A 25798-nucleotide genomic window follows, 5' to 3' on the forward strand; every position below is an offset into this window, starting at 1 on the left:
TGGTTTTAGTGTTGATATAATGTTGACCTCAAAATGAGTTAGGAAATGGGGCATCTGGCTAGCTCATTCAGTAAAGCATGTGACTCTTGGTCTTGGGGTCGTGAGTTCAAGCCCCCAAATTGATGGGTGTACAGCTTACTTTAAAATAAATTTTTTTTAATTAAAAAATTAAAATGACAAAAAAATTAGTTGGGAAATACTTCTTCCACTCCTGTTTTCTGAAAGCATTTGGGTAGGAGTAGAATTTTCATCATTATATACTTGACAGATTGACCAGAGAATCCATCTGGGCCTGGAGGGTATATTAGGGGAAGTTTTCAATCAAAAATTGAATTTTAGGGGCGCCTGGGTGGCTCAGTGGGTTAAGCCACTGCCTTCGGCTCAGGTCATGATCTCAGGGTCCTGGGATCGAGCCCCACATTGGGCTCTCTGCTCAACGGGAAGCCTGCTTCCTCCTCTCTCTCTGTCTGCCTCTCTGCCTACTTGTGATCTCTCTGTCAAATAAATAAATAGAATCTTTTAAAAAATTGAATTTTAAAAAATAGATATAAAGCTATGTAGATTTCCCATTTCCTTTTTTTTATTTCTTTTTTTGTCAGTTCTGGAAATCTATGCCTTCACAGAAGTTATCCATTTTGTTTAAGTTTTCAAATTTCTATGTTGCTTTTTTTCCTGGCTATGGGTCACATTTCCTTACTAAAACTGTCTGCTTTGCTAATAATTTTCAATTGATGCTGTCCTTTGTGAATGTTATATTGCTGAGTGCTGGGTTTTGTTGTCTTTCTTTAAGATGTGTTGGAAATTTTTCCTGGAGACAGACTGGCCCCTTCTGTGGATCTATCTGATACTTTCAGAGCTTTGTTTTGAAGCTTTGTTAGGGAAAGCCTAGAGCAACCTTTTCTCTAAGCCTAGCTTAGTCTTTTTACTAAGGTGTTAACTTTTGGGGGTCTCCACCCAACACCCTCACTGAGGACTCTCTACCTTGTCTGGTCAGAACTCAGTTTTTTCTCAGTCCTGTATGAATTCTGGTTGTTGCTCGGCTCACAGCTTCCCAGTCATTCCTTCACCAAGTTTCTCCCTTTTTAGTACCAGGAAAGACTCAAAGGGTTTCCATGCACATTTCTGGCTCTCTCTCGCTCTCTCCCTCACCCCTCCCTCCAGTTATCGGCTCCACAAATTTTCAGCTGCCTCACACTCCTGAACATTAGTCTGTGTCTCCTCAACTAGGCCATTATCACCTGCTTAGCTTGGGTTCACCTTCCCTGCATTTTTGAGAAAATGTCTCCAGGCAGAAATTTGGAACAACTATAGGGCTCATCTCCTTTGTCTCCCTTCTCTCAAAGAATCACAGTCCAGCACTGCTCCATACCCAGGCCCTGCATTTAAATGTCTGTAGCAGTTGGGGAAGCCCAGAAGGAAAAAAATCTTGTTTTATTTACAAGCCTGGGTGGCTCTCTGATCTCCTTACCCCAATACACACTCACTCTGTACCATGCAGAATCAATCTTGTACCATATAGAATTGGTCTGTTTGTAGTTTTAGGGCATAGTATTATATTATAAACCTTAGCCTTTTATAACTTTTTTCCAATCGCTGCTGTTTTAAGATCTGCCCTCATGGCTGTAGCGCGTCTCGTTTGTGGCTCTAAGTGTTGCACGGCGGCTCACCGGCATACGATGCTGATCTCCTTATTAGTTAAGACCTTTTGTATGATATGGATAGTTTCAATTTTTTTTCTTCATAAAATGTTCATTCATTCTTTATTAGGTTAATTCCTAGATAGCTGTTTTTTGTTAATGTGAATGACATTTTCTATTATATTTTTCTAGTTGATTTCCCTGTTAGCTGAGTCTCTGCATCTGCTCCTAATGGAGAGGTAACACAGATTTCAAGAAAAATCTGAAACCTCAGACAACAGCTGAGAAGCTAGAGGAGAAGACCATCGTGTTTTTCAACTCCCCTGTGTTTTTCAATAAATAGTCTCAGAGTTTAGAAGGATGGCCTAGAATGTCCCCAGGTAAGCAGAAGCTAGCCCCAGAGAGTCATTGGACTGGCCTCCACTGGGCTGGGCTATGAGGTGTTCAAAGGCACCTGGGAAATATAATAATGTGGGGCTGGAGTGGAGGGAAGATGAAGCTGCAGTGACTCCCTTCCTTCTGAGCCTCCTCCTAGTCATAGTCCTTCCTGTATGGAGGGAGGGTTGCTGGACCACAAGGCCGGGGCTGAAGAAAGGTCAGTTTAGCTGGGGACCGATACAGCCTTTGCTAGTTGTCCCAGAGCTAGCAAGGCAGCTCCTGAGCAGAATGATGATTCATTCCTACTTAGGCTTAGGAAGACAGTGAAGACTTCAGAGGCCGTTTGAGCCTTGCTAGAAAAAGGGACCCAGGTATGGCTCACAATAAATAACAAAGGGCTTCTCTAGTTCAGTCCTGGTGTAATAGAATCCGTTTGCGTTTCTGAATCACGCGAGGGTTTATGTAATGATGTAAGCAGAAGAAAATCCTAGTACTAACTGAGCAGACATCCAAACAGCCAGCAAACCTTTACCAAACACCCATATCTGCCCATAGTAGGCCAGGTACTGGTCATGGAGAGATGGACCCAATATAATTTCTCATTCTCAAGTAACTTACATGTAAACAAAGAATTTTAGTAAAATAGTCCAGTAACTACAGATTTGGAGCAGAGCATGTCACAGAGAAAAGCTGGACTAGGGGCTATGGAGTTCAGTAGCTTTTTGAAAGAAGCTCACTATACATGAGCTCGTTATATACAGGTGCTCCCCAGACAGACACAGGGGAAAGAGCCTTCCAGGCCAAGGAGAAGGAGTAGCAGGAGCTAAAACAAGGAGCCTTTAAGGAGCTAGCTGAGTTCAGGCCTGTCCCAGACCTACACACATCCTTGAATATGCTGTGTCCCTGAATGAATGCATGGATAGATGAATCAGTGAAGTACTTAATGGAAAAGAGCATGGGCTTTGGAGTCAAACTGTATTATATGAGGTATCTAGAGTAGTCAAATTCATACAGAAAGTGCAATGGCAATTTCCAGAGGCTATGGGGGAGCGGGCCATGGGAAGTTGTTTAATGAGTATCAAAAAATTCTGGAAATTGGTTTCACACAATGTGAATATACTTAACACCACTGAATTATATCCTTAAAAACGATTCTAATGGTAAATTTTACGTTATGTATTTTACCACAGTTGAATTTTTTAAATAAATAAACTATAAAGTCCCCAAGTCCTTTACATCAGGAAAGTGCTCTTCTTGGGACACCTGAGTGGCTCTGTAGGTTAAGCAGCAGCCTTCAGCTCAGGTCATGATCCCAGGGTCCTGGAATCGAGTTCCACCTGGGGGTCCTAGCTCCCGAGGAGCCTGCTTCTCCCTCTGCCTGTCGTTCCCCAGTGTGTACTCACACTCACTCTCTCTCTCTCTCTCCCTGACTAATAAATAAATAAAATCTTTAAAACACCCCCTCCCAAAAGTAAAGGGTTCTTCTGTCTATATTATCCCACGGATGATAAGGGCCAGAATAACTTGTCAAATTTGAAACCTCCTCTGTTTTGTGAAACAGACATTGAGAGTTTCCTTTCTAGTCATCTGCTTTAAAAAGGGAGAGGTTTCTGACTCCTTCCCAAATCTTTTTTAGGAAATGACTGTCCAAGGTGAGGTCCAATCAAGTCCATTACCTCCTGGGTCTGCTGCTGGACCTGTGTTCTCTCCTGGCCGTATGTGGGGTTGGTCCTAGGAACCAGACTGGATCTTGAGAGGCTGGGCAAGGTGAGTTGTCAGTCAGGCTTTGGGCTTAGGAAGCAAGCGGGCTCAGAAATAAGGTTCTGGAAGGTGCGGGCGGGGTAGGGGGGATGGGCGGCCCCCGGGAGGGTGTTTTGGGGGGTGGTTGTCAAAGGGAGGCTGTAATCCCGGACGCTGTTGCCCGGAGACAGTGTGGGACGCGGTTACCTGGAGACGGCGCTCCGCCCTGCTCCCAGGCCAGCGTCCGAAGCGCAGGGAGAAAGGGGTAAGAGCGCACCCAGCACCGCCAAAGCCATGGCCGGACGCCAAAAAGAGAAAGTGCTCCTAGATGAGGTCCATCAGAACCAGATCCTGCGGGAATTATACCTCAAAGAGCTTCGAACCCAGAAACTCTACACACAGTACCACGTGAATCCCCTCCGCAAAGGTGAGGGGTGCCCCGGGGCGGAGGTAGAGGACTGGGTGAGCTTTCCTAGGAAGGAGGGGCCGTGGGGGTGCGGGGCGGGGGTGTGGGGTGGGGATGCGGGGCTGAGCACAGTAGAAGACGCCTTCTCTGACCTCGCCCCCCTCCCTAGATTTCAGGAGGGGGGAGAATAGGGGAGGGTTTCGCTCCACATCCCACCAAATACTTTAATGTATTAAAATGCACACACATCGGGGCGCCTGGGTGGCTCAGTGGCTTAAAGCCTCTGCCTTCCGCTCAGGTCATAATCCCAGAGTCCTGGGATCGAGCCCCGCATCGGGCTCTCTGCGTGGCAGGGAGCCTTCTTCCTCCTCTCTCTCTGCCTGCCTTCTCTGCCTACTTGTGATCTCTGTCTGTCAAATAAATAAATAATCTTAAAGAAAAAATGCATACACACCATGATTAAATAGTATTTTCGTGGTCAAAAGTTTGAAAGACTTTTTGAAATTTTGCTTTCTAAATAATTGCATCCTGTAGGGTTTTACGGTCTGTTTTGTTGTTGTGTTTTGGTTTGTCGTTAATAAGCTAGTTGTGTTTGTGTTGTAAATAAGCTAGTTTGTTTTTCCAGGCTTTTCATATTGTCTTAAATGTTGGGAAACTTCCGGGAGGAGGGTGGTGGTGCTGGGCTCAGGGCCCACAGTGCCCCTTGATAAACCAGCCCTGCCCCCACTCCTCACCTGGCACATTCCTTGAGCAGTGCCCCTGAATGCCCCTGGGTCTCAGATGGAAACCCAGACCCACGCCCCCAACTACCACCCAGCTCTTCCCCTGGACAGGCCGTGGGTCCCTTAAACTCACCAGTTGTAAAACTGGGGGCATCCTGCCCATGTCCCCCACCTGCTGCTACTCCAGAGTATCTTGTTTGAGGAGAAGGTACTGCAATCGTTTTCTGTCCCAGGCTGAAGCCTGGAAGTCATCCTCAGTCTCTCCCTCACTGCACACATCGAAGTGGTCGCAGTCCTGGCTATTCCTTAACATTTCTCTCACCTGACTGACCCTTCCAGTGTTCTGACCTCAGTGAAAGACTGTGGTGTTCGTGGAGACCTCTCCACCTCCCCTCACTTGCTTCCCCCCCTAATTAGGGCCTGAGTCCACCCCTCTCTCCAGCCTCCCCGCCAAGCCTCAGCGGGACCCTTCTCACTTCTGTCTGCAGTGGTGGGATGGGCTCTTAACTACCCTCTTCCTCCAAACTCACTGTCCCCCACACCACTTCCGGCTGGAGCTATGCTAAAAATGAGTTCGATCCCATCGGTCCCTCTTTAAGACCCACAGGGGCCCCCAGCTTCTGAACCAAGGTTTAAACCGGTCAGTGCGTAAGACCCCTGTGGATCCGGCTCTGCTGCCCACCCAGCCTCCTCAGGACTCCTCTCCCCAGCCACATGCTGCTCCTTTAATAAATATTTTAGTGCCATTCTGCACCAAGCACATGCTCCCTTCTCTCCCACCACGTCTCAATAAATGGATTTCCTAAATACATCACACCTTTCCCCATCTTGTTACCTTCGTAATCATTGTTTCTTCTTCCAGAACTTCTCTCCCAAATTCTGGGCCCAATTAACTGTAGTCCACTGCAGTTCAGCTATGCAGAGAAAATGTAAGGTCATTTTCTAGATAAAACTTGTATATATTTAAGTTCTAGAACATGATGTTTTGATATACATATACAGTGAAATGATTACACAGTCAAGCTAAGTAGCATACCCGTCTCACAGAGTTACCCTGTGTGTTGGGCTTGGGGGGAGAGCACAGAAAATGTAATGTCTTCATTTTGCACAGAACTCACCTGGTTTTCCCCTGGAGCTCCCAGCCAATTTCAGGAAAACAAATCAGCAGTCCAATTCTGTTTAAACTTGGTGCATTTCCACAATTTAAATTACCTCTTCGGGTAACGTTCAGTCTTTCTAGGTCTCCGAGCTCATGTCCCTTGGGTACACGATTAGTGCGATCCATTGGAATAAAGTGAGGAAATACTAGAATTAATACTCATATGTCTGCTAGAATTTGTATTTATGTTTACTTTTAGATATAAAGAAAGAAATTATACTGCTCATAGTACATAGAGACATATAAATACACATGTATTAGGTGTGCGCTCAGAATTTTTTTACTGGTAGGAGTCTGGGGTAAAAAATAATTTTGGAGACCACTGGTTCCTTCTGGCTTCTGCTCATTTCCTACTACCCTCAACTTAGCTCATGCCACAGAATTACTCTGGTCTTCTTGATGTTTCTCAAACTCACCAAGCTCACTCTTGGATTCCCTCACTTTATCCGGAGCTCTGCTCACATGGCACATTTCCTTAGAGACCTGTCACCACCACCTGACCATCCACACTCTACCCATGTAATGGGCTTTACTGTTCTACAGCTCACTTATTTTGCCCAGGTATTTATTTGTTTATTGTCTGTCACAGCAAATAAGAAGCTCAGGAAGTACAGAAACCGCCTCCATTCACAGCCCTGTCTCCTGGGCATCGGTAATTATGAGTTGAATGGATGTCTGTGGATTCTGCACCTCTGCTGTCACACAGCCTCCAGGAGATATATCACCATGGGTCTAACCTTGTTTGGCTACCTGGTGTGTCTGCATCCCTGTAGACCAGCACTGTTTGAGAGAATATTCAGCAACGATGAAACGTTTCATAGCTGTGCTGCCCCGAATGGGAGCCATTAGCCCCATGTGGCAACGGAGCCCTTGAAATGTAGCTAGTGTGCCTGCGGAATGGATTTCTAAGTGTATTTAATTTTAACCATTGAAATGCAAGCAGCCACATGTGACTGGTGGCCACTGTCCTGGACAGTGCCACTCTGGACTGTGAAGTCCCTGAGAGCCTCATTCCCTAGCGCCCAGCACAATACCTGACATGTGGCAGACACTCGGAAAAATGCTCAGCAGGTGTCTGGCTCGGGTGAGTCGTCAAGAGGGCGGGATGTTCATGTTGTAACGTGAACCTGTGATGCTGTTTTTCTCTAGTTCACACAATCACCAGAAAGCCCATGTCTCGGCATGATAACCTGGAGGAACCTGCAGATGGTAAGTCCTGGGCTTTGTGAACACCACCGATAGAGCCCAGATAGGCAGCTGGCTGGAGAGAACTTTCAGGGTAGTGTTAACTTGGGGCAACATTTTGATCATCTGAACACTGGACTCCCACTCATGAAGCTCACAGGAGACCAATATATTCAACCATATGGCCAGTTCATTGACTGTCAGGCCAAGAAAAATGCTCCTAATCGTCTTAGCAATGCATTTATATATTCATTCATCAAACATTTCATTGTGACAAGCAGAGGTTCTGAAGTCATTTTAATGGAGTTCAAATCCTGGTTCAGCCACTCATTAACTGTGTGGCTTTGGGCAAGTTTTTTGCCCTCCCTGAGCCTATCTCTCACGTTGTTGTGAGGATTCAGCAGAATAAGCCAAGTACTGAGAGCATAGAACAGTATAGTACATGGTGATCAAGAAATGCTATTACTTTCATTATTACCATGTGACAGTCACTCTGATGGGGCAGGGGGTGGGGAGGTGGAGACCTCACACCACAGTGAAGGAGACGGATGAGTAAATAGAGAATAAAATTGGGATGGCAACAACGGAGAAAACAGGTGCCCTAGACAGGTCGTGGAGTTCTGAGAAGTCGTCTTGGAGGAGGTGGTAACAGGCTGAGGTGGAGTAGGTCAGGTAGAGAAGACCAGAAGGACGCTCTGAGTTATATGGAAAGGCGCAGAAATGAGAGAGAGCAGCACAGCCCGAGGAGGCGGGTAGCTGGGCATGGCTGTGGTCTCCAAGTGGGCGGGACCACGCTCAGGAATGATAGGAGAGGTATTTGATGGAAAGCCCAATCTTTCCTGGCAAGCTCGCCTCCCTCCCCATTTAGAGTAGAATTTGATGGAGCGAAGAGGTAAAGTTTCTCTAGGAGGACAGGGTAAGACGGTGGGGTGGGCAGGAGGAGGGAGGATCTCAGAGCATAGCGGAGATAGCCAAGCGGATAGACTCCTAGAGCTTGTCAGAGGAAGTGGGACGTTATCTGTGGTGAAGAGACCAGCCCAGCTAGAGGAAAGGAGAGGAGCTGGGGCTGGGCAGTGGCAGAGAGAGTAACAGGCAGCGAGGGACCTGAAAGTGAGCCAGGAGTGTACTGCGAACTATTTATATCACAGATAAGCTCAGCCCGGGGCCAGGTCTTCATGCTCAGTCGTCTTGCTAAGGTAGATATTGGCCTCCCCATTTTCCAGATGAGCAGAGTGAGGACCAGAGAAGTTAAACCACCCGTCAGGTTGGTAGCGGAAGGGCCAGGACTGTCTGACTACAAAGCACAGGTTCTTCCCATGTCAAACTGCCTCTCAAATTGAGACTTGATAGGGTGGAAATTGGAAATGAAATCTTTGTAAGCCCGCAAACTGTGGAGTTAGAGATCAGCGTGGGGTTGGCAGTCATTCCTATAGCCGTACGGAGGATTTGGCCGGTTTACAGCCCTCCTCCTCACTCTGCCATAGCCACATTGGCCCAGCTTTCTTGTGCCTCAGGGCCTTTGTTCTTGCTGCCTGTACTGTGCTTTTCCTCTGCCTCTGTCTCAGGGCTGGCTCCTGCTTGGCATCCAGACCCTGGTCTCCACCTCTGCATGCCCCTTAGCTTCCTCCTGCCTCACAGCTGGCATCACCCTCAGATTTGTTTGTCCCCTTGGGCATTGTGTACCCTGTCGCCCCACCAAGACCACACACTTCAGGAGAGCAGGGACCATGTTCATCACACTCTGCTCTGCCTCTGGGGTCCAGAAGAGTGCCTGGTACAAGTTTGTGCTCAAGAAATATTTGTAGAAAGATGAGCCTTGCAAGGCCTTGGCAGGGCCCCCAAGTCTGGGCACTGTGTCTCTAGGGAAGCCTGTGGCTTGAGTAAAGGGCACAGGAACTCTCGGCCCCAAAGCCTGCCTCCTCCATAACTCATGCCTACTTTCCCAGCCAGGTTTCTAAATCTCATCCACCACGCTGCCCTTGGGCCAAGGAAGAAATACACAGAGACACAGACCGAAAGCCAAGAAATCGGATGGGACTCAGAGCCCTTGGTAAGTGTGGCTCCTTTACCTAGGAAGCAAGAGGCAAGAGAGGCCATTGGTTAAGAGAATAATAGATGAGGCCAGACTGCCTGGGTCTGAACTCTGGCTGCCACTTACTAGCTGTGTGACCTTGGGTAAGTCACAAAGCTCTTCCATGACTCCATGTCCTCAGTGTAATATGGAGATAGCAGAGATATTACAGAATGCGCTAGTTAATTTGTAAGGTGCTTAGAGCAGTGCCCGACACATAGCAGACACCATCTAGGTGTGGACCAGACAAAGCTTTCTGGTGACTGCCTGGGTCTGCTCTGCCAGTGACTAGCAGGGTGGTCGGGCACATCCCATGACCTCACAGAGTTCCATCCCTTTATCTGTAAAATGGGAACGCTGGTAACATGCCCCTTGTTGGATCGGAAAGGCCTGGGAGCTGCCAAGAGCCTGGGAAATGTGATCATCAGCGTGTTGTCTTCCTGCAATGAGATAGGGCTTCGGTAGGAGGACAGTTTGAACTTCCTGCCACATTTGTCTTTTAACTTGCCCACGTCTTTGATCACATAGACTGTCTTAATTTTTAAGTTAAATGCACCAGCCTTTTCCGTCACTGTTTCTGGGATTTGTGCCTTGTTTAGGAAAGCCTTCAATATTCAGAGTAGCCGGGTGACTAGCTTTCCTTTCAGATTTTTCCCCAAGTTGTTGTGTTCTTTTTAACACTTGGCTTTTAGTCCATCTCTGTATTTGGTGCCTGATGTGAAGCTGGAGACGCTCTTCCTCAGCTTCGGCAGAACGTCCTGCGGTCCCTCAAAGGCACCAGGATCTCGTACACCCCGTCTCCTTAGCGGATGCCTCCCGCAGCCTGCCTCCTGACCCCAAACCTATACTCCTCCCGGAGGTCCTCCTCGTCCTTCAGGACTGCTAAGGAGTCACCTCTTTATAAAGCCCCAGTAAGGGATGTGCACCCGGCGCTCCCCACCAGGCAGATTTGGGCACCTTCCCCTCCTGCTCCTGGGGCACCACGTGCCTCCAGCTTCCGCACCAGTCAGCTCAATTCTGTGTATCAGTGTAACATGGTGGCTCTAGAGCCAGACAGCGGAGTTCAAATCCCAGCTCCACTTTCTAGCTGTGGGACCTGAACCTCTCAACTCCCAGTTACCTACCTTAAAATGGGAATAATAATACTGGTCCTTGAAGGTGTATTGTGGGGATTAACAGAGACACTGTGTCTAAACTGCTTAGGGCAATGCCTGGTTGTCCTCCTCTACTGAGCGTGCACCCTTCCCAAGACCGCCACATCCTGTGGTTCTTACCTTTCTACTCTGGGGCCTCGCCTTCTCTCCCATTTATACAGCTCCAGTCTGGGGTGTGTGGGTCTGCCACAGGGCTGCTGCAGGGAAATTGGAATAAATAGCTCGGGAAGAAGGAGGGAAGGGAGGAAGGAAGGATGGAAGGAAAGAAGGAAGGAAGGAGGGAAAGAAGGTGAGAGAGGGAGGAAGGAGGGAAGGAAGGGGAGAAAAGGAGGAAGGAAGGGAGGGAGGAAGGGAGGGAAAGATTGATTGAGTAAAAAGCTTCTCCTTTACAACAGCTCCTCTTCAGATGTGGGACTCACCCTGAAGAGAGGACACTGGGAGACAGGAATTGGGTCCAGCAGGAGCACCCCACCTTCCCAGGGGGACTGTCCCAAAAGAGCAGTGCTCAAACAGACAGAGGAGGAGGATGGGTGGGGGACTGACTTAAGAGTGAATTGGGGGGGTGCTGGAGGATTGTGAAGGGAAAGAGAAATTATCTGAGTTAGATATTAAACCAACTTTAAAAATTACTACAAAACACAAATAATTTAATTCGCTGTTCTTCATTTTCTTAAAGAGGAAAGGCTGGCCCCCTTTCAGAGGGGGTACAGAGTGGGCATGTGGGAATGCATCTTTGACCCGCATGTCTCAGGGCAGGGCAGTGGGGGTGCCCTGGCCAGCCCTGCCCCGCTCCAGCCCTCCCAGGCCTGGCCAGTAAGTGACTGTGTGTGCCAGCCACCAGCCATCGCTGTGAGTTGTGTTGCGTCTACAAACACGCCACGCCTGTTCATCACAAACATAGGGACTGTGCTGTTGGATGGCGCTGGTGTCAGAGTAAGAAAGTACAGGCCCCAAAAGTTAGATACAGGTGTTGCGCAACCATAAAAAGGAATTAAGCCAGAGATTCAGAGTGATATGACTGGGGGCCGAAGAGGCTTGATCAGCCCGAATTTAACTTAGGGCTCCCTGCCCCCTAGCAGAACCTCACCCTGGACAAACAGACAACCCCAGTCCCAATACTGGGACACTGGAAAAGCCACACTCAAACACCTCTCAGCTTCTGCTCTCTTAGTGACATTTGATGGAAATGTATCCTTTAATTGCCTGAGTTCATCTTAGAGCTTCTATCAGATTTATGTGTCTGAGTGCTCACTCTTAGTCCTCTGTGTAACCACATCAACAACATCCATTCTTTCAGTGACAAATGTATCCTGAACCTCTAGTGTGTGCTGGACACTGTTCTAGGTGTTGGGGATAAGCAGTGACTGAAACAGGTACAGCAGCCACCCTCCTGGGGCTCACGTTCCAGAGGACCAAGAGTCCAGAGGTGTGGCCTCCAACGAAGGTGTGGGAAGGGTAGTGCAGCAACTCGGCCTAGGTTATAACAGTTTTGATGTAAATACTGTCATTTCCATTCCCAAACAAGGTTGCGCCAGGAGACCTGGAGGCCACACACTGGAGCCCAGGTCCTCGCAACGACAAACCCCAGTGGTCCCTTCCCCACAGAGGCTTCCTTTTGATGCCTGCGTTCTCTTATCTAGGTCAACCCGGAACGTGATGACCGCAGGCTGAACCACTTCAGGGTCTACAACGATATCACGCTGTACAAAGCTAAAATGTGGAGCTTGGGAGAAGATGATCGCCACAAGTAGTCTTCCAGTGGTGACGGCGGCCCTGTCTTCCATACCGAACGTGTGTGCAGCTCGGATGAATAAAGATTACTTTCAAGCCTCGGTCTGGCTTTTCCCGAGTCTCACATTTCTCCTTTCTGCCCACGTCCACTGCTTCAAATCCTTGATCTTATAAACCAGTGGCAGAATTCCAGGTTAAGATGCACACAATATTCCCTCTGCCTCCTCAGACCCCAGTAAAGGACAATGAAGAGACAAAAATGTATGAATGCGAGACAGGGAGAGGAACATTAGCATCCAAGAAGACTGAAGACATATTTCAGAGATGGAAAGCTGACGGAAGAAGGTGAGGAAACCACACATAGGACACACTGAATGGAACACCTCGGAGCACAGAGCCCTGGAGAGAGGTGCAGGACTTGGAGAGAAGGAGGTGTGAAGCACGGAACCAAAAATGGACATTGGAAGAGCATCTCCCCACACACCAGCCAGGCATGGAGCATCTCCCACACTGGAGGCCTACTCTTGGAGAAATGGGGAAAGCCCAGGGCTCAGGGACAGTGCATGAAACACAGGGTAGGAGTGAGGTGTGAGGCTACAAACAATGAAAATCTGTGAAAGGAAGCTTGACCCCGGTAGGCCACACATATATTGCATTTTTACCTTGGGATTGAAGCTGAAAGGTTCTTCTCTGGAGAAACGAAATGACTCTAAAGAAATCCACCCCCCCCCCTTGTACTACCATTTGAAGGTCCTGAGGAGAAAGAGGCAGAGAACTCCAGGCTGCTGAGCTCACGGAGATGAGGGGAGGGGCACCCCAGAGCGCACACAAGCCCCATGCCCGCCCCCACTTTGTAGCTCCATGTAGCTCTCGCCTTTGGCTGTTCTGAGTTATGCCTGAAAGGGTGAAGCTATAGATCGCTGAGATCACACCTGACAACATCGAATGGAAGTCTGCAAATCTGAGTGGACTTGCCTTGGGAGACCTTTTGATAAAATATGGTGAGGACTAATCATTAATGACTACTTGGGCATCTAGAAATGTGCCCTTTTGCTATGAGGGACCTGTGCTATCATAGATCTATGATAGACCTGTCCCTGTTTCCTGACACAAAGCTCTAAATCCCATGTCATTTCCTGAGAGGAGATAGATAACCTTTTATTCTAATGAGGCAACCCTTAGCAGCCTCTACATAGCTTCAGAATGGGGGCCCACTCACCAGAAAGACCAAACCTTGGTTAGAAACTTGGAATTTTAGCCCCACTCCATCTCTAGGGAGGGAAAAGGGACAGAAGATGGACCATCACCAATGGCTGGTGACTTAATCAATCATGCCTACATAGTGAAACTGCCATGAAAAGCCCTAAACTCAGGGTTGGAGAGCTTCAAGGCTGGTGAACACATCAAGGGCTGGGTGGGAAGGTGTCCTGCCCAAAAAGGGCATGGAAATGCTGAGCACCCTCCCTACCTCCATACCTTTAGAACATTTTGTTAAAATTTATTAAGATCCCCTTGTCTGATTTTGGCAAGCAGCTCATTTTTCTGGTCCTGCACTACTGTGCAAAGCGAGGACAGCCTGTGTATACAGTAATAGCTTCCTCTCTCTCTCTTTTCTTATGTTGAGGAAGTGAATGTGCTGTATTTCAACGAACAGACCTGCAGGAGCAGGGACGGCTTTCAGAGCCAACAACTCAGTGATGAGAAAGAACCAGGGATCTGATCTACTTTATAATTTACACAGGATCAGAGTTAGACTCACATCTCTGCCTATCAACTGTCTGCCTTTTATACTCTCCTCAAAATACAATCTCCAAGATGAAGAAGGGATTTTTAAAAGTTCATCAAAGTACTAAAAACTCCACAAAACAGATAATCATGTCAAAAAATGGGCAGAAGACATGAACAGACACTTCTCCAATGAAGACATACAAATGGCTAACAGACAAATGAAAAAATGTTCATCATCACTAGCCATCAGGGAGATTCAAATCAAAACCACATTGAGATACCACCCTACACAAGTTAGAATGGCCAAAATTAACAAGACAGTAAATAATGTGTGTTGGAGAGGATGTGGAGAAAGAGGAACCCTCTTACACTGTTGGTGGGAATGCAAGTTGGTACAGCCACTTTGGAAAACAGTGTGGAGATTCCTAAGAAATTAAAAATAGAGCTTCCCTATGACCCTTGCACTACTGGGTATTTACCCCAAAGGTACAGATGTAGTGAAAAGGAGGGCCACCTGTATCCCAATGTTCATAGCAGCAATGGCCACAGTCGCCAAACTGTGGAAAGAACCAAGATGCCCTTCAACGGATGAATAGATGAGGAAGATGTGGTCCACATATACTATGGAGTATTATGCCTCCATCAGAAAGGATGAATACCCAACTTTTCTATCAACATGGACGGGACTGGAAAAGATTCTGTTGAGTGAAACAAGTCAAGCAGAGAGAATCAACTATCATATGGTTTTCCTTATTTGTGGAGCATAAGGAATAACACGGAGGACATGGGGAGATGGAGAGGAGGAGTTGGGGGAAATCAGAGGGGAAGATGAACCATGAGAGACTGTGGACTCTGAAAAACAATCCCAGGGTTTTGGAGGGGCAGGGGATGGGAGGTTGGGTGAGCCTGGTGGAGGGTATTATGGAGGGCACAGATTACATGGAGCACTGGGTGTGGTGCCTAACAATGAATTCTGGAACACTGAAAAGAAATTAAAAAAAAAAAACAAACAAAAAACTCCTGTTACATGCAAAGAAAACAGTAAAACTAGTTACTTGGTGGACTAGAATTTAGAACATTAAACACATTGAGAATCAAGTGTTTTGTTTATAAAAAACAAAACAAAACAAAACAAGTGTTTGCCTGTTTTAACATGTACAGAACACGGAGCAAGCTTCCTCTCCATGCTTTGGTAAACGGTCTTCCTCCTAAGTTTGGAGTTGGTTCCACCACGTCATCAGCCTCAATGCCTGGGACTGTAATGGAACACAATGGGAGGCTGATACGGCCTGCACCCCAGTGATACTTTGCAGGCTGACATGGTAGAGGTGACATGATGACTTCTATGAAGTATATCTCTGAAGTTAAGGACAGTGATTCTATTTGTTATCCAAGAAAAAAAAAAGGAAGAAAGGTAGGTACACAGTTTTCAATTCTTTCTTTAAAAGTACCAGCAGTAATGACTTACTTTTGGCCTTACCAGTATTAACTGTTAACATGTGTTCTCCTTTCTTAAAACTCTCAGTATGTTCCACACATAATCCAAAGTCTTGAACCAATTCTGAATTCTTTTTCAATTATTTGATTTATAATTCAATTACTTGAATTACTATGCACTACCCCAGCCACTAATAGTGTAGATTATCAAAAACAGGTCAGGATAAAACATTTTGGTCTTCTGAAAACATGACCTGTTTGCTCAGAATGTTGTTAACTGAAATGTGTTTATGAACACTAAGTTCATTCTTTTTGTACCAGAAAGAATCATATGGAACCAGAAATGTCCTTTTTTATATACCAAAGATGCTACAAAAAAGGAAACAATGTGAAAATACATTATTTTTTCTGCTTAAAAATATATAGTTCTCAGGTATTTCCCGCTGCCTTAATGTATGCTTTCTAAACTGGAATGGAGAAAGGGAAGACAGGTAAACAAACTTTCTACTCTCTCAACACAGAGTAAAACCCAACATGCAATGTGGCTTTCCTACCCATGTCCGACCTATGTCTCACCTCCAGCCAGCATCTGAGTACCTCTCAAGTATGTACCACGAAGGCTCAGACATTATGGAAAGCCCCCCAGCAAAATAATTCCAAGCAGGTATAAACTCTTACCATACGGCAGACAATGTTCTAAGCATTTTACATATACTAACTCACTTAAAGTTGACAGAAACTATATTTGGTAGATATTCTTTTCATGTCTATACAGAAATGACATAGCACAGAGAAATTAACATGCCCAGGGTCAAACAGCAGGTAAGCAGTAGAAACAGGTGTTAAACCCAGCAGTCCATGCTCTTGACTTCCATACAGCTCGACATGAAAAGGGGGGATCATAATGAACAGGGAGGGGCTGGGGGAAACCCAAGGAAACAGAATGAAAGGAACAGAGGAAAACTCTTAAAAAACCAAAATCAAAATTCACATTCTGAGGTAAGAAAATAAAGAACTGGGGGACAAAATGGAAAATGAAAGCTAAAATAAATATTCACTAAATGATTAGAAAAAAAAAAAAACCAAAGAAATCTTTTCTCTAAAGTGGAACTAAAATACAAACTTAGAAGATCATCAGAAGGGGTTCAAAATATGACCAATAGAAACTCCAGAATTGGGATGCCTGGGTGGCTCAGTCAGTTAAGCGGCTGCCTTCGGCTCAGGTCATGATCCCAGCATCCTGGGATTGAGTCCCACATCGGGCTCCTTGCTCCGTAGGGAACCTGCTTCTCCCTCTGCCTCTGCCTGCCACTCTGCCTGCCTGTACTCTATCTCTCTGACAAACAAATAAATAAAATCTTAAAAAAAAAAAAAAGGAAAGAAAAGAAACTCCAGAATTAGAACAAAGAAAATGGGGAGAGGCTATCAAATAAAATTTGCCAGAACTGAAGATCTAGCATCCTTCCAAATATCCTCACCAAAGAATAAAAACAGGTCCATGCCAAGACATGTCCTCATGGAATTTCAGATCACAGGAGAAGAAAAGATTCCAGAGAGAAGAGAAGAAATGGCAGCAACTTCTCAGTGGGGAGAGGAGGCAGTATGCAACAATCTCAGGGCAACTCCCACCAACCAAACTTAAGGCAACTGCAGAAAGGTAGGAGTCCCCAAGTTCTCTTTCCTAGGAAGATACTAAAAGACGGTACATAGAAAAAGAAGGCATAAGCTAAGATGGGGATGGGATCCAGGAAACAGACCAATCTAAATGGCCTAGAAGAGACAGGGTGAGAGCTATATGACAGACCTAGGTTGGAGCAGGAAATTATAAAGTGGATAAAATGACATGTGTCTAGGGAAAAATAAGGATCTACAAGGAAAATTAGGCACACAGAAAAAATACAAAGTAATAATTAACTCAAGGAAAACCCAAAAGCTGTACCACAAAAGAAATTTTATCCTAGTACATCTGGCTGACAATGAAGGTATTTAAACAGTCACAATGATATAACCACTGACTCCTGATTTATCTAAAATCATGATACAGTTAATTAGAAGGATGAGGAAGGTGTAAGTTAAATCTTCATCTATCATAAAGGAAAGGCAATTTGGACTCAAAGCCTAAATTATCAATAAATAGCAATCTTAATATATAAAAGTAACTTTTTCACCTTTTATTCCTGAGTTTTTAACCAAGATTCTATGTTTCTTTGAAAATCTTTTAGTTTATTGAAAGAACTTTTTACAAAAAGATCCCAACAGAAGAAATCCAACTGTCTGGTGAAATCCCAAGTCTGCAACCCCTTTCTTCTAGTTCTTCGAGTACGAAGATGCTGTTTAGTGTGTTCTGCTCTTCATTTTCTCTCTTGTCCGTTTTCCAGGCCTCTTCTACGGAAAAAGAAATACCACAGGTGATCACACAGCAACTTGGCCTTCTGCCCTAAGAAAGGGAAGGGCGCAGGTAGGTGTGGGATGGGACCCATGGCTCACTTACATTTGATCCTTTCTTCCCAGGTCTCTTGAGGCCCTTGCCATGAGCCGTCTTGGCACGGAAGCTGGATACATCATCATAGCTCTCGCGCGTGTTCCACTTGGAACCTTTCTTCTTTCCACCAAAACCAAACTTCTGGTTTTTATACCGCCGCTTAGCGTTGGGCCTGGAAAAAAAGCAGGCTTACCGGTCACCCATGGCACTATAAATCCTGATGATTCCCATGGCCACCAATACCCTTAGTTTCCAGTCTATAAGCAAAAGCTCTTAGATGTTACTGTTACCCAGAATCTCATCCCTGGCCCTACATCCTTAACTCTAAAACCTCCCGAGGCAAGCCCATCTACTTATGGTTTTTAACTACTAGAGCACGAAAACAAAACAAGAACCAAGAAAGGATCCATATGTATCTTGTGGCTCAACATTTATTTCTGGAAAGCTTCTATTTTAACTAACTCTTGCTAGATCATTCTCAGATGTTTCTACTCCTTTCAAGGATAGTATATACAGTTAACATTCAAATGTAATATATTTTAAAACCGGTCATCCCGTAGGAAGCTCAAATTCAGCATATCCAAGATCACATGCCATCTCCCTTCCTAGACTGGTTTCACCTCCTGTATATGAACACTGACTCAAGGTTGGTGGTCCTCCCACTATTCCAGCCTCCCAGGCTAGAAACCTGGGCGCCAGCCTTGATTCTTCCCTCTTTCACTCTCTACGCCCAACACAATTACGGAGTGCTGCTAATTTAACTTCTTGAATATTTCAACCCGTTTTCTCTTCTCTGCCTGTTACCACCTTCAGCTCATTATCATTGCTCTCTGGACTCTGTAGTAGCCCCCTAGTCAGTTTCCCTGCCTCCCTCAAGTCCATCCTTTACACAAGTACCACTACAGTTTTTCAAACACATGACTATGACCCGTTCATTATTTTGAGTAAAGCCATCAATGTCTCCCTCACTGCCTACTGGATAAAACCCAAGCTTCGGAACAAGGCAAACATTGCGTCTGTGACTCAGCCCAGGTGCCCCTCCAGCTACATCTCACCTCTCCGAGACTGCCCCACACTGCACTCCCCGCAGTACCAAATGCTTGCAATTCCTTATACACAAACCTGCTGCTCTCATCTCTATGCTTCTGCTCATTTGCTTTCTTCATTCTTGAAGCTGAAACCTGTGTCTCTCCTATTCTGGTTAATTCTTCTTGCTTATCTTTCAGACTAGGCTCAGGTGGGACCCTCCTCCAGAGAGCCATCCTCACACCCTGATCTCCAGACCAGGTCAGCTATTTCTAAAATGTGCTTCTGCACTATGTCTTAAATGCCTTTATCATGGTATTAATATATTCTACAGAAATTATCATTTCCCCCAGGCCTGGTGTCCAGGGATGCATAAAGGTAAACTAAGAAGAAAATAATAATATCCGCCATTAGCCCTTTTAAATCTGCATAGTGCTATGAGGGCATACTATTTTCTCATTTTCACAGATGAGGCAACTAATATTTAGGAAGGTCAAGTAACTTGCTCAAAGCTACCCAAAATGGCAAACTCTAGACCCGAACCCTAGGTCTACACTCCAAACCATCGTACCGTGAGATGTGGAATCAACTTTTACTGAGTATTCACTTAAAATGTGCCAAGTCCTTAGATCACCCTATGTCAGGGTTTTGTTGTTGTTGTTGTGTAGTTAGTTATTTTTTAAAGTAAGCTCTATGTCCACCGTGGGACTTAAACTCATGACCCCAAGATCAAGAGTCAAATGCTCTACTGACTGAGCCACCCAAGCGCCCCCTAAGTCACCCTACTTTAACCTTCCAAGACTGATAGGGCTAAAAGGACCCATCCCAAAGGCCTATGAGCCTTGGCCATAGACAGCACTGTGGTCTCTCAGCTCTGAGGCCACTCCTGGGGAGTTCCCCACTGTGCTCACACACTGCGTGCCCAGTACCCACCACAAAGCCAAAGCAAAACCCCTCATACCCCTTCTTCATCTGCTGGCCTTTTGCTCCTTCCTTCGTTCTCCGTGCAACAGGCTTCTGATCCCCCTCAAGGAAATCCAGTTTATCAGAAAAGCCTAGGGGTGAACAGGTACTTTGATCAGCACCAACACATTTTATTTTTTTGAAGATTTTATTTATTTAAATAAATAAGAGAGAGAGAACAAGCATACCACGGGGAGTGGCAAAGGGAGAGAGAGAAGCAGACTCCCCGCTGAGCAGGGAGCCCAATGCAGGGCTCGATCCAAGGACCCCGGGATCATGACCTAAGCACAGACACTAAGCCGACTGAACCACCCAGGCACCCCAGCACCAAAACATTTTAAGAAAAGCTGAAGCTTCCAAAGAAGGTTGTTACTTGCTAAATCAATTTTAAGAGGCACATTCTGCTCCCCATGCCGTCCCAAACTTTAGGTCCAACGGTTCGAAATCAATCAAGGCTTTACAGCAACAGGTGTTAAAATTAGCAGCTGTCCCCACTCTCCTATATCCTTAGACGGGAGGTATACTGACCTTTCTGATATTTCTTAATGGCATTCATCATATGTGTTTTCTCTCGCTGCCTCTTCTGAAGAACCTCTGTTTGCACCTGGGACATGAACACAGGGATGTCACACCCACTCCAGACCATCATCCCCATGAGTGTCTCCATCGTCTGGGTAACAATGCTGTGCTACCATCACCACTGAAATTTTACTGTGTGCCAGAACTATGTTAAGGCTCTAAGTATATTCTTAGTTTATCTCCTCAACTACCCTGTGAAGTAGAAATTCCTATCACCCCCCCGAAAATGAAGCACAGAGAGTCACTTGTGTGAGTCACACAGTGAGAAAGTGCACAGCTGAATTCACACCCCAGAGTCTGCACTCTTAGCCCATTTCACAATCCTACCGGCAGAACTAGGTCTAGTTTTACATCTAGATCTAGGCCTACATCCAATTCTCAGATTAAGTATCTAGCCCCTTAGTTAGTTAGTAAGCAAGAAAGTATCAACAGAAACAATCTCGCAAAAAAAAAACAAAAAGAAAACTAGCCGTAAGGACAAAAGCAGATGATTCCACTTGAAAGCAGGGTTTCTCAATATCAATTCTACTGACCGCTTGGACAGGATCACTCTTTATTGGGTGGTGGATGGCCTGTCCTGGGCACTGTAGGACACCTAGCAGCTTCCCTGCCGTCTACCCACTAGATGCAAGCAGCACCCTCCCCATCGAGACATGACACCAAAGATGTCTCCAGGCATTGCTGAATGTTCCCTGGTAAGGCAAAATTATCCCCAGTTGAGAACCACTGCCATGACATTTCTTCGAATTACAAATGATGAGTTAATAGGCCCAAGTAAAAGTTGTCTTTGCCTTTGATCAGTTGGGTTCTGTTACTGCCAACTACCCAGGTCTTTGAGTTGACCTCAGCCGTCAACCACCAGATCGATCCAATACATGCACAGCTGCTCTTCTTCTGCAGAGAATAGGATGCTGATCTACTCTTACTCCGTGGAGGACCCGTCAATGAAGTGACTCCAATATGGACAACAGCTCAGCACCCCAGACCATGAACGTTTATGTCCAAAATGTTGACAAAGTCTGAACACTCGCGCTGATCCTCCCCACACTCACTTCTTCCTACAACCCTGACTTTAACTCCTGTCATCTTCTTTCCTAAATGGCCATGAAATAAAGGCAAAAAACCAAGAAGGGTTTCCCTAGATTTTACAGTAGAACTCAGACATCCATTGGTCAAGCACACAAGAGCCATTTTTCCCCTCAGTTGGATGACAATCAATAATATGGTTCTTTGAAAGGCTTTTCAGTCATCCAGACCAGTGATTCTCCAAAGCTGGATGCATTTCAGAATCACATGAGAAGTTTTGGGGGGAAGGGAAGACAATACACACAGATTCCCAGACATTCTGAAGCCTAGAAATCTGTTTTGAAAGATTTCCCCTGGTGATTGTGCTGTGAGGTCAGGTTTGGACCCCACTGGTCTGGACCCACCCCTTCACTGCACAGACGTGCCAATGAAGCCCAGCAAAATGAATTATTTCCCAGCAGTGACCATGCCCCGCCACCACCACCCCCCCAACCACCCCTCCCTTGAGACCCTGGTGTCAAGGAAAGATGGTGTTTATATCCAAGCACAGATGGCCTCTTTGAGGAGAGATAATCAACACAAGACGGAACACACACACGGCACGGAACCAGATCTGACCCCGGCACCCCAGCCTGATGGATACTCGGCCTCATTCTAAGCCCGCATACTCTCCTTCTCACCTTCTTCCCGTATTTCCTAAGCGCCCGCAGTTGCTTCGCCTTTTCAGACTTCTCCATGGCCGCCTGTTTAGCCTGCAGCTTCTGTCGAATCTAAAACACAAAATGTTGTCAGCTTACGTTATTTGAGTCTGGCCTGACCACCATTTAGGGTGCACTGGAGCGGGACCAGATCTTCCCAGTTCTGCAAACTAGGGCTCAAAGGAAACTTGGACAAGAGGCCCAAAGGCTGAGCACTTTGTCCAAGATACCGAAAGCATCAGTGGTAGGACCTGCAAGGGACCGTCCCAATCTCAGTGTGCTGTTTGTTCTGTTACGCAAAGCTGCCGGCTTGCACTCTTGCCAGGAGAAACAAACTTCTCCCCAACCCTACTGTCTGCAGACTCGTGAAACCAGCATGCAGCCTCAGTTCCCTTCTCCAATATACGAGATACACGTTAAAAACTCAAACCAGTATCCCGTACCCAGCCTCTTCCATCAGATCAGCCATTTTAGTCAAAGGGTAAGCACTTGTCAGGATAAGTGTACAGAGATGTGTCTGAGCTCATCTCTAGATGAGCTTCCCCAAGTACCACTGAGACAAGAGTTCCCTAAAATCCAGAGACCCAACTATTGGAAGAGATCTTGGATTAAATTCTGGCAATTCTCTTCCTCCCAAAGTTAAATGAGGCCCAAGTTCTATCTAACTGGAAATTATATTACATCTGATATTAATTAATCCCTCATCTTAGAGAACACTGAGGCCCAGAGAAAAAGGAACTGTTTACAAGTTATAGTCCCAGCCCTTGACAATGGCAGAACAAGAAGTGTGTTCATTCTACACACCATGCCATGACCATACCAGCTAGGAAATGCAAAAGGCCATCTTTATCTCTGATACCACAGTTCTTATAGTACTTCTCCTCCCCTTAAATGTTTAAATTAGGGGAAAAAATCATCCTTATATTTTTCTAATTGGTGGTGACTGGCATGAGCCTGAAGTAGACAGTTACAGTAATTGTCCTCTGACAACCACTTCCCTATTATTGGGCTTAGTCTTTTTAAATGTAGTAGGAGGGGCACCTGGGTGGCTCAGTTGGTTGAACGTCTGCCTTCAGCTCAGGTCATGATGCCAGGGTTCTGGGATTGAGCCCTGCACCTGGCTCCCTGCTCCACAGGGAGTCTGCTTCTCCCCTCTGCCTTTCCACCTGGCTTGTGCTCTCTCTCCCTCGCTCACTCTGTCTTCCAAATAAATAAATAAATAAAATCTTAAAAAATTAAAAAATAAATAAATAAATGTTGTAGGAGATGAGGTGCCTGGGTGGCTCAGTCAATTAACCGTCAGCCTCCAGCTCAAGTCATGATCCCTGAGTCCTGGGATTGAGCCCCACTGAACACCCTGCTCAGTGGGGAGCCTGCTTCTCCCTCTCCTTCTGCCTGCCGCTCCCCCTGCTTGTGCTCACTCTCTCTCCCTCCCTGTCAAATAAATAAATAAAATCTTGAAAAAAAAAAAAAGTTACAAGAGATAAGTCAGCTAACCACACTTAAGTATAAAGTCTTCGCTTTCCAGAGGAAACCTTTGTTTCTTACCTTCTGCATCTGTTGATCAGACTTGGCCATCTCTGCAAAATAGTCAGTGGGCCTCTTCGTAGGGACTTTGAGCTGATGGAGGCGGGGTAATACCGCCAACACTGCAGCCTGGGCCTGCCGGTAGCTGAGGATGGAGGACAGTGTGATATGGGACAAACTGGGCAATAAGCTAAGAGAGAGAGACCTTCTATTCCTTCTCACTTGCCTATCTGACAAGGATAACCTCAGAGTTATCCATGATCAGAAAAATTCTCAACATCTGACTTCCACCAGCAAGAACACACACAAAATGCAATAAAACCTCTTTTACTTGGTATCTAGGAGAAATTTAGCCATGCACTTTTTAAAGAGGAAGGGGAATTCTGCTAAAAAAAAAAATTCATTTAAAAGAGTGACCGCACTTGGGGCACCTGGGTGGCTCAGTGGGTTAAAGCCTCTGCCTTCAGCTCAGGTCATGACCTCAGGGTCCTGGGACTGAGCCCTGCATCGGGCACTTTGCTCAGCGGGGAGCTTGCTTCTCCCTCTCTCTCTGCCTGCCTCTCTGCCTACTTGTGATTTCTTCTCTGTCAAATAAATAAATAGAATTAAAAAAAAAAGAGAGAGAGAGAGAGAGTGACCGCACTAAAAGTACCCATTAAGGGGTGCCTGGGTGGCTCAGTGGGTTAAGCCTTTGCCTTCAGCTCAGGTCATGGTCTCAGGGTCCTAGGATGGAGCCCCGCATCCGGCTCTCTGCTCCACAGGGAGCCTGCTTTCCCCCCCTCTCTGCCTACTTGTGATCTCTCTCTCTCTCTGTCAAATAAATAAATAAATAAAAATTAAAAAAAAAAGAAACAATGTGGTTTAAAAAAAATAAAAGTACCCATCAACTTACAAACTAATATCAATTATGAATTCTTATGTAGTCACTGGAAAAAGTTCACATAAGAACCTTACAGAAGCAAGTTTTTGTTAAAATAACTGAAAGTAGTAACTCTAAAGTAACTCTAAAACTAAATACATTGAAATAAATTTAAAAATAAACTGGACTTTGGAGTATAACTGATGGACCAAGCAGGCTCTTGTCTCAACCACGCACAATCTCCTTAGCTCTTTTGAATATAAAGAAGCCCTCTTTCTTACTCTCAGGCTTATGACAACTTCCGAGGAGTACAGGTACACTACTTTCCCCCCCACCCCCCTCCCTCTAGCACAGGGACCCATAACTCCCACACCTGAAAACAAACATACAAGCTCATCTCCCGCTGGAAGTCATCTTCTGGATCAACAGCTTTCTGATCCTTATTCTGAGGTGTTGGCTGAGGTCCACTGACTTCCGGCACGGGACCCAGGGTCACATCAAGCCTTTCAACCCACTCCAGATCCCGCTTGAATTCAGCCAAACACTGCTTCAGGCCACTCTAGGAAATCCAGACACAGAGCCAGCATCAAGGATACAGGCCAACGGACAAAGCCCTAACCCCCAACAACCGGGTCGGGAATTGACCCTCCTGGCACTGCGCAGGCTGAGTCTTCTCTGGGACAAGAACTCCGCCTGAGAAGCACAACAGTGTCTTGTGAGCATCCAGTGTCCCAGGAACCCGGCCAGGCGCCCGAGCTCACCACGTCGTTCACAGCCTTCTTCGGCCCCTCTAGCACGACATTGAGGCCTGGCTTCAGGAGTCCCCGGGAAAACGCATCCTGCAACTGCAGAACACGGTGGGCAGTCAGCACCGGGGGAGTGAGGACCTTCTCCCGCGCCCAGCCCCGCGAGCCCGGCTGACACCTACCTCTCGGTCTGTGACCAGAGAATCATCAGAATCCGAGTCCGAACCTGACAGCGGGGGAGTGTCCATGTCCCAGCGAGTGCGCGCGTCCACGCTACTCTAACTCGCCGGACGGCCCGAGGCCCGCTCGGCCGGCAAGTGGCGCCTCTAGCCGCGACTGCCTGCGCCCAGCCCGTGCTCTCACACCGCGGCCCACGTGGACCAGAGCGCACCGGCAACCACTGTTCTCCGCAGCGGCTGATCTTTTCGACAGGGACTTCCGCTTCCGGCTGCAGAATCACACTTCCGGCTTGCCGTTGCTATAGGAACCACCCCAGCGTCTGAGAGAGACAGGATTGCTTGGGACCCGTAGGAGTTCTACCGCT

The 25798-nt window shown here is 46.4% G+C and overlaps 2 protein-coding genes across 2 annotated transcripts; one reads left to right on the forward strand and one right to left on the reverse strand.

Moving 5' to 3' along the window:
• The first annotated feature begins 4049 nt into the window (after positions 1-4049).
• LOC111143708 (family with sequence similarity 183 member A) lies at positions 4050-12203 on the forward strand. Its single transcript, XM_022497534.1, has 4 exons — positions 4050-4182; positions 7192-7251; positions 9174-9277; positions 12093-12203. Exons 1-4 carry the CDS (start codon positions 4050-4052, stop codon positions 12201-12203), a joined length of 408 nt encoding a protein of 135 aa, XP_022353242.1.
• A 4819-nt stretch (positions 12204-17022) lies between these two features.
• LOC111143178 (EBNA1 binding protein 2) lies at positions 17023-25771 on the reverse strand. The gene is made up of 9 exons (XM_022496696.1): positions 25437-25771; positions 25270-25353; positions 24898-25067; positions 23671-23794; positions 22105-22194; positions 20348-20423; positions 19818-19911; positions 17840-18002; positions 17023-17733 (listed from the first exon to the last, which is right to left on the reverse strand). Exons 1-9 carry the CDS (start codon positions 25500-25502, stop codon positions 17683-17685), a joined length of 918 nt encoding a protein of 305 aa, XP_022352404.1. The 5' UTR covers positions 25503-25771; the 3' UTR covers positions 17023-17682.
• Between the last annotated feature and the right edge of the window lie 27 nt (positions 25772-25798).

Source organism: Enhydra lutris, unplaced genomic scaffold (assembly GCF_002288905.1).
Source record: "Enhydra lutris kenyoni isolate GAN:26980312 unplaced genomic scaffold, ASM228890v2 scaffoldscaffold9, whole genome shotgun sequence".
NCBI classification, from domain to species: domain Eukaryota; kingdom Metazoa; phylum Chordata; class Mammalia; order Carnivora; family Mustelidae; genus Enhydra; species Enhydra lutris.

Coding starts and splice junctions, on each gene's coding strand:
- LOC111143708 (XM_022497534.1), top strand. CDS start 4,050: ATGGCCGGACGCCAAAAAGAGAAAGTGCTCCTAGATGAGGTCCATCAG. Junction 4,183..7,191: donor CGTGAATCCCCTCCGCAAAG/GTGAGGGGTGCC, acceptor GTTTTTCTCTAG/TTCACACAATCACCAGAAAG. Junction 9,278..12,092: donor GATGGGACTCAGAGCCCTTG/GTAAGTGTGGCT, acceptor TCTCTTATCTAG/GTCAACCCGGAACGTGATGA.
- LOC111143178 (XM_022496696.1), bottom strand. CDS start 25,502: ATGGACACTCCCCCGCTGTCAGGTTCGGACTCGGATTCTGATGATTCT. Junction 20,424..22,104: donor TTAGGAAATACGGGAAGAAG/GTGAGAAGGAGA, acceptor TTCATGTCCCAG/GTGCAAACAGAGGTTCTTCA. Junction 17,734..17,839: donor CTGGGAAGAAAGGATCAAAT/GTAAGTGAGCCA, acceptor CTTTTTCCGTAG/AAGAGGCCTGGAAAACGGAC.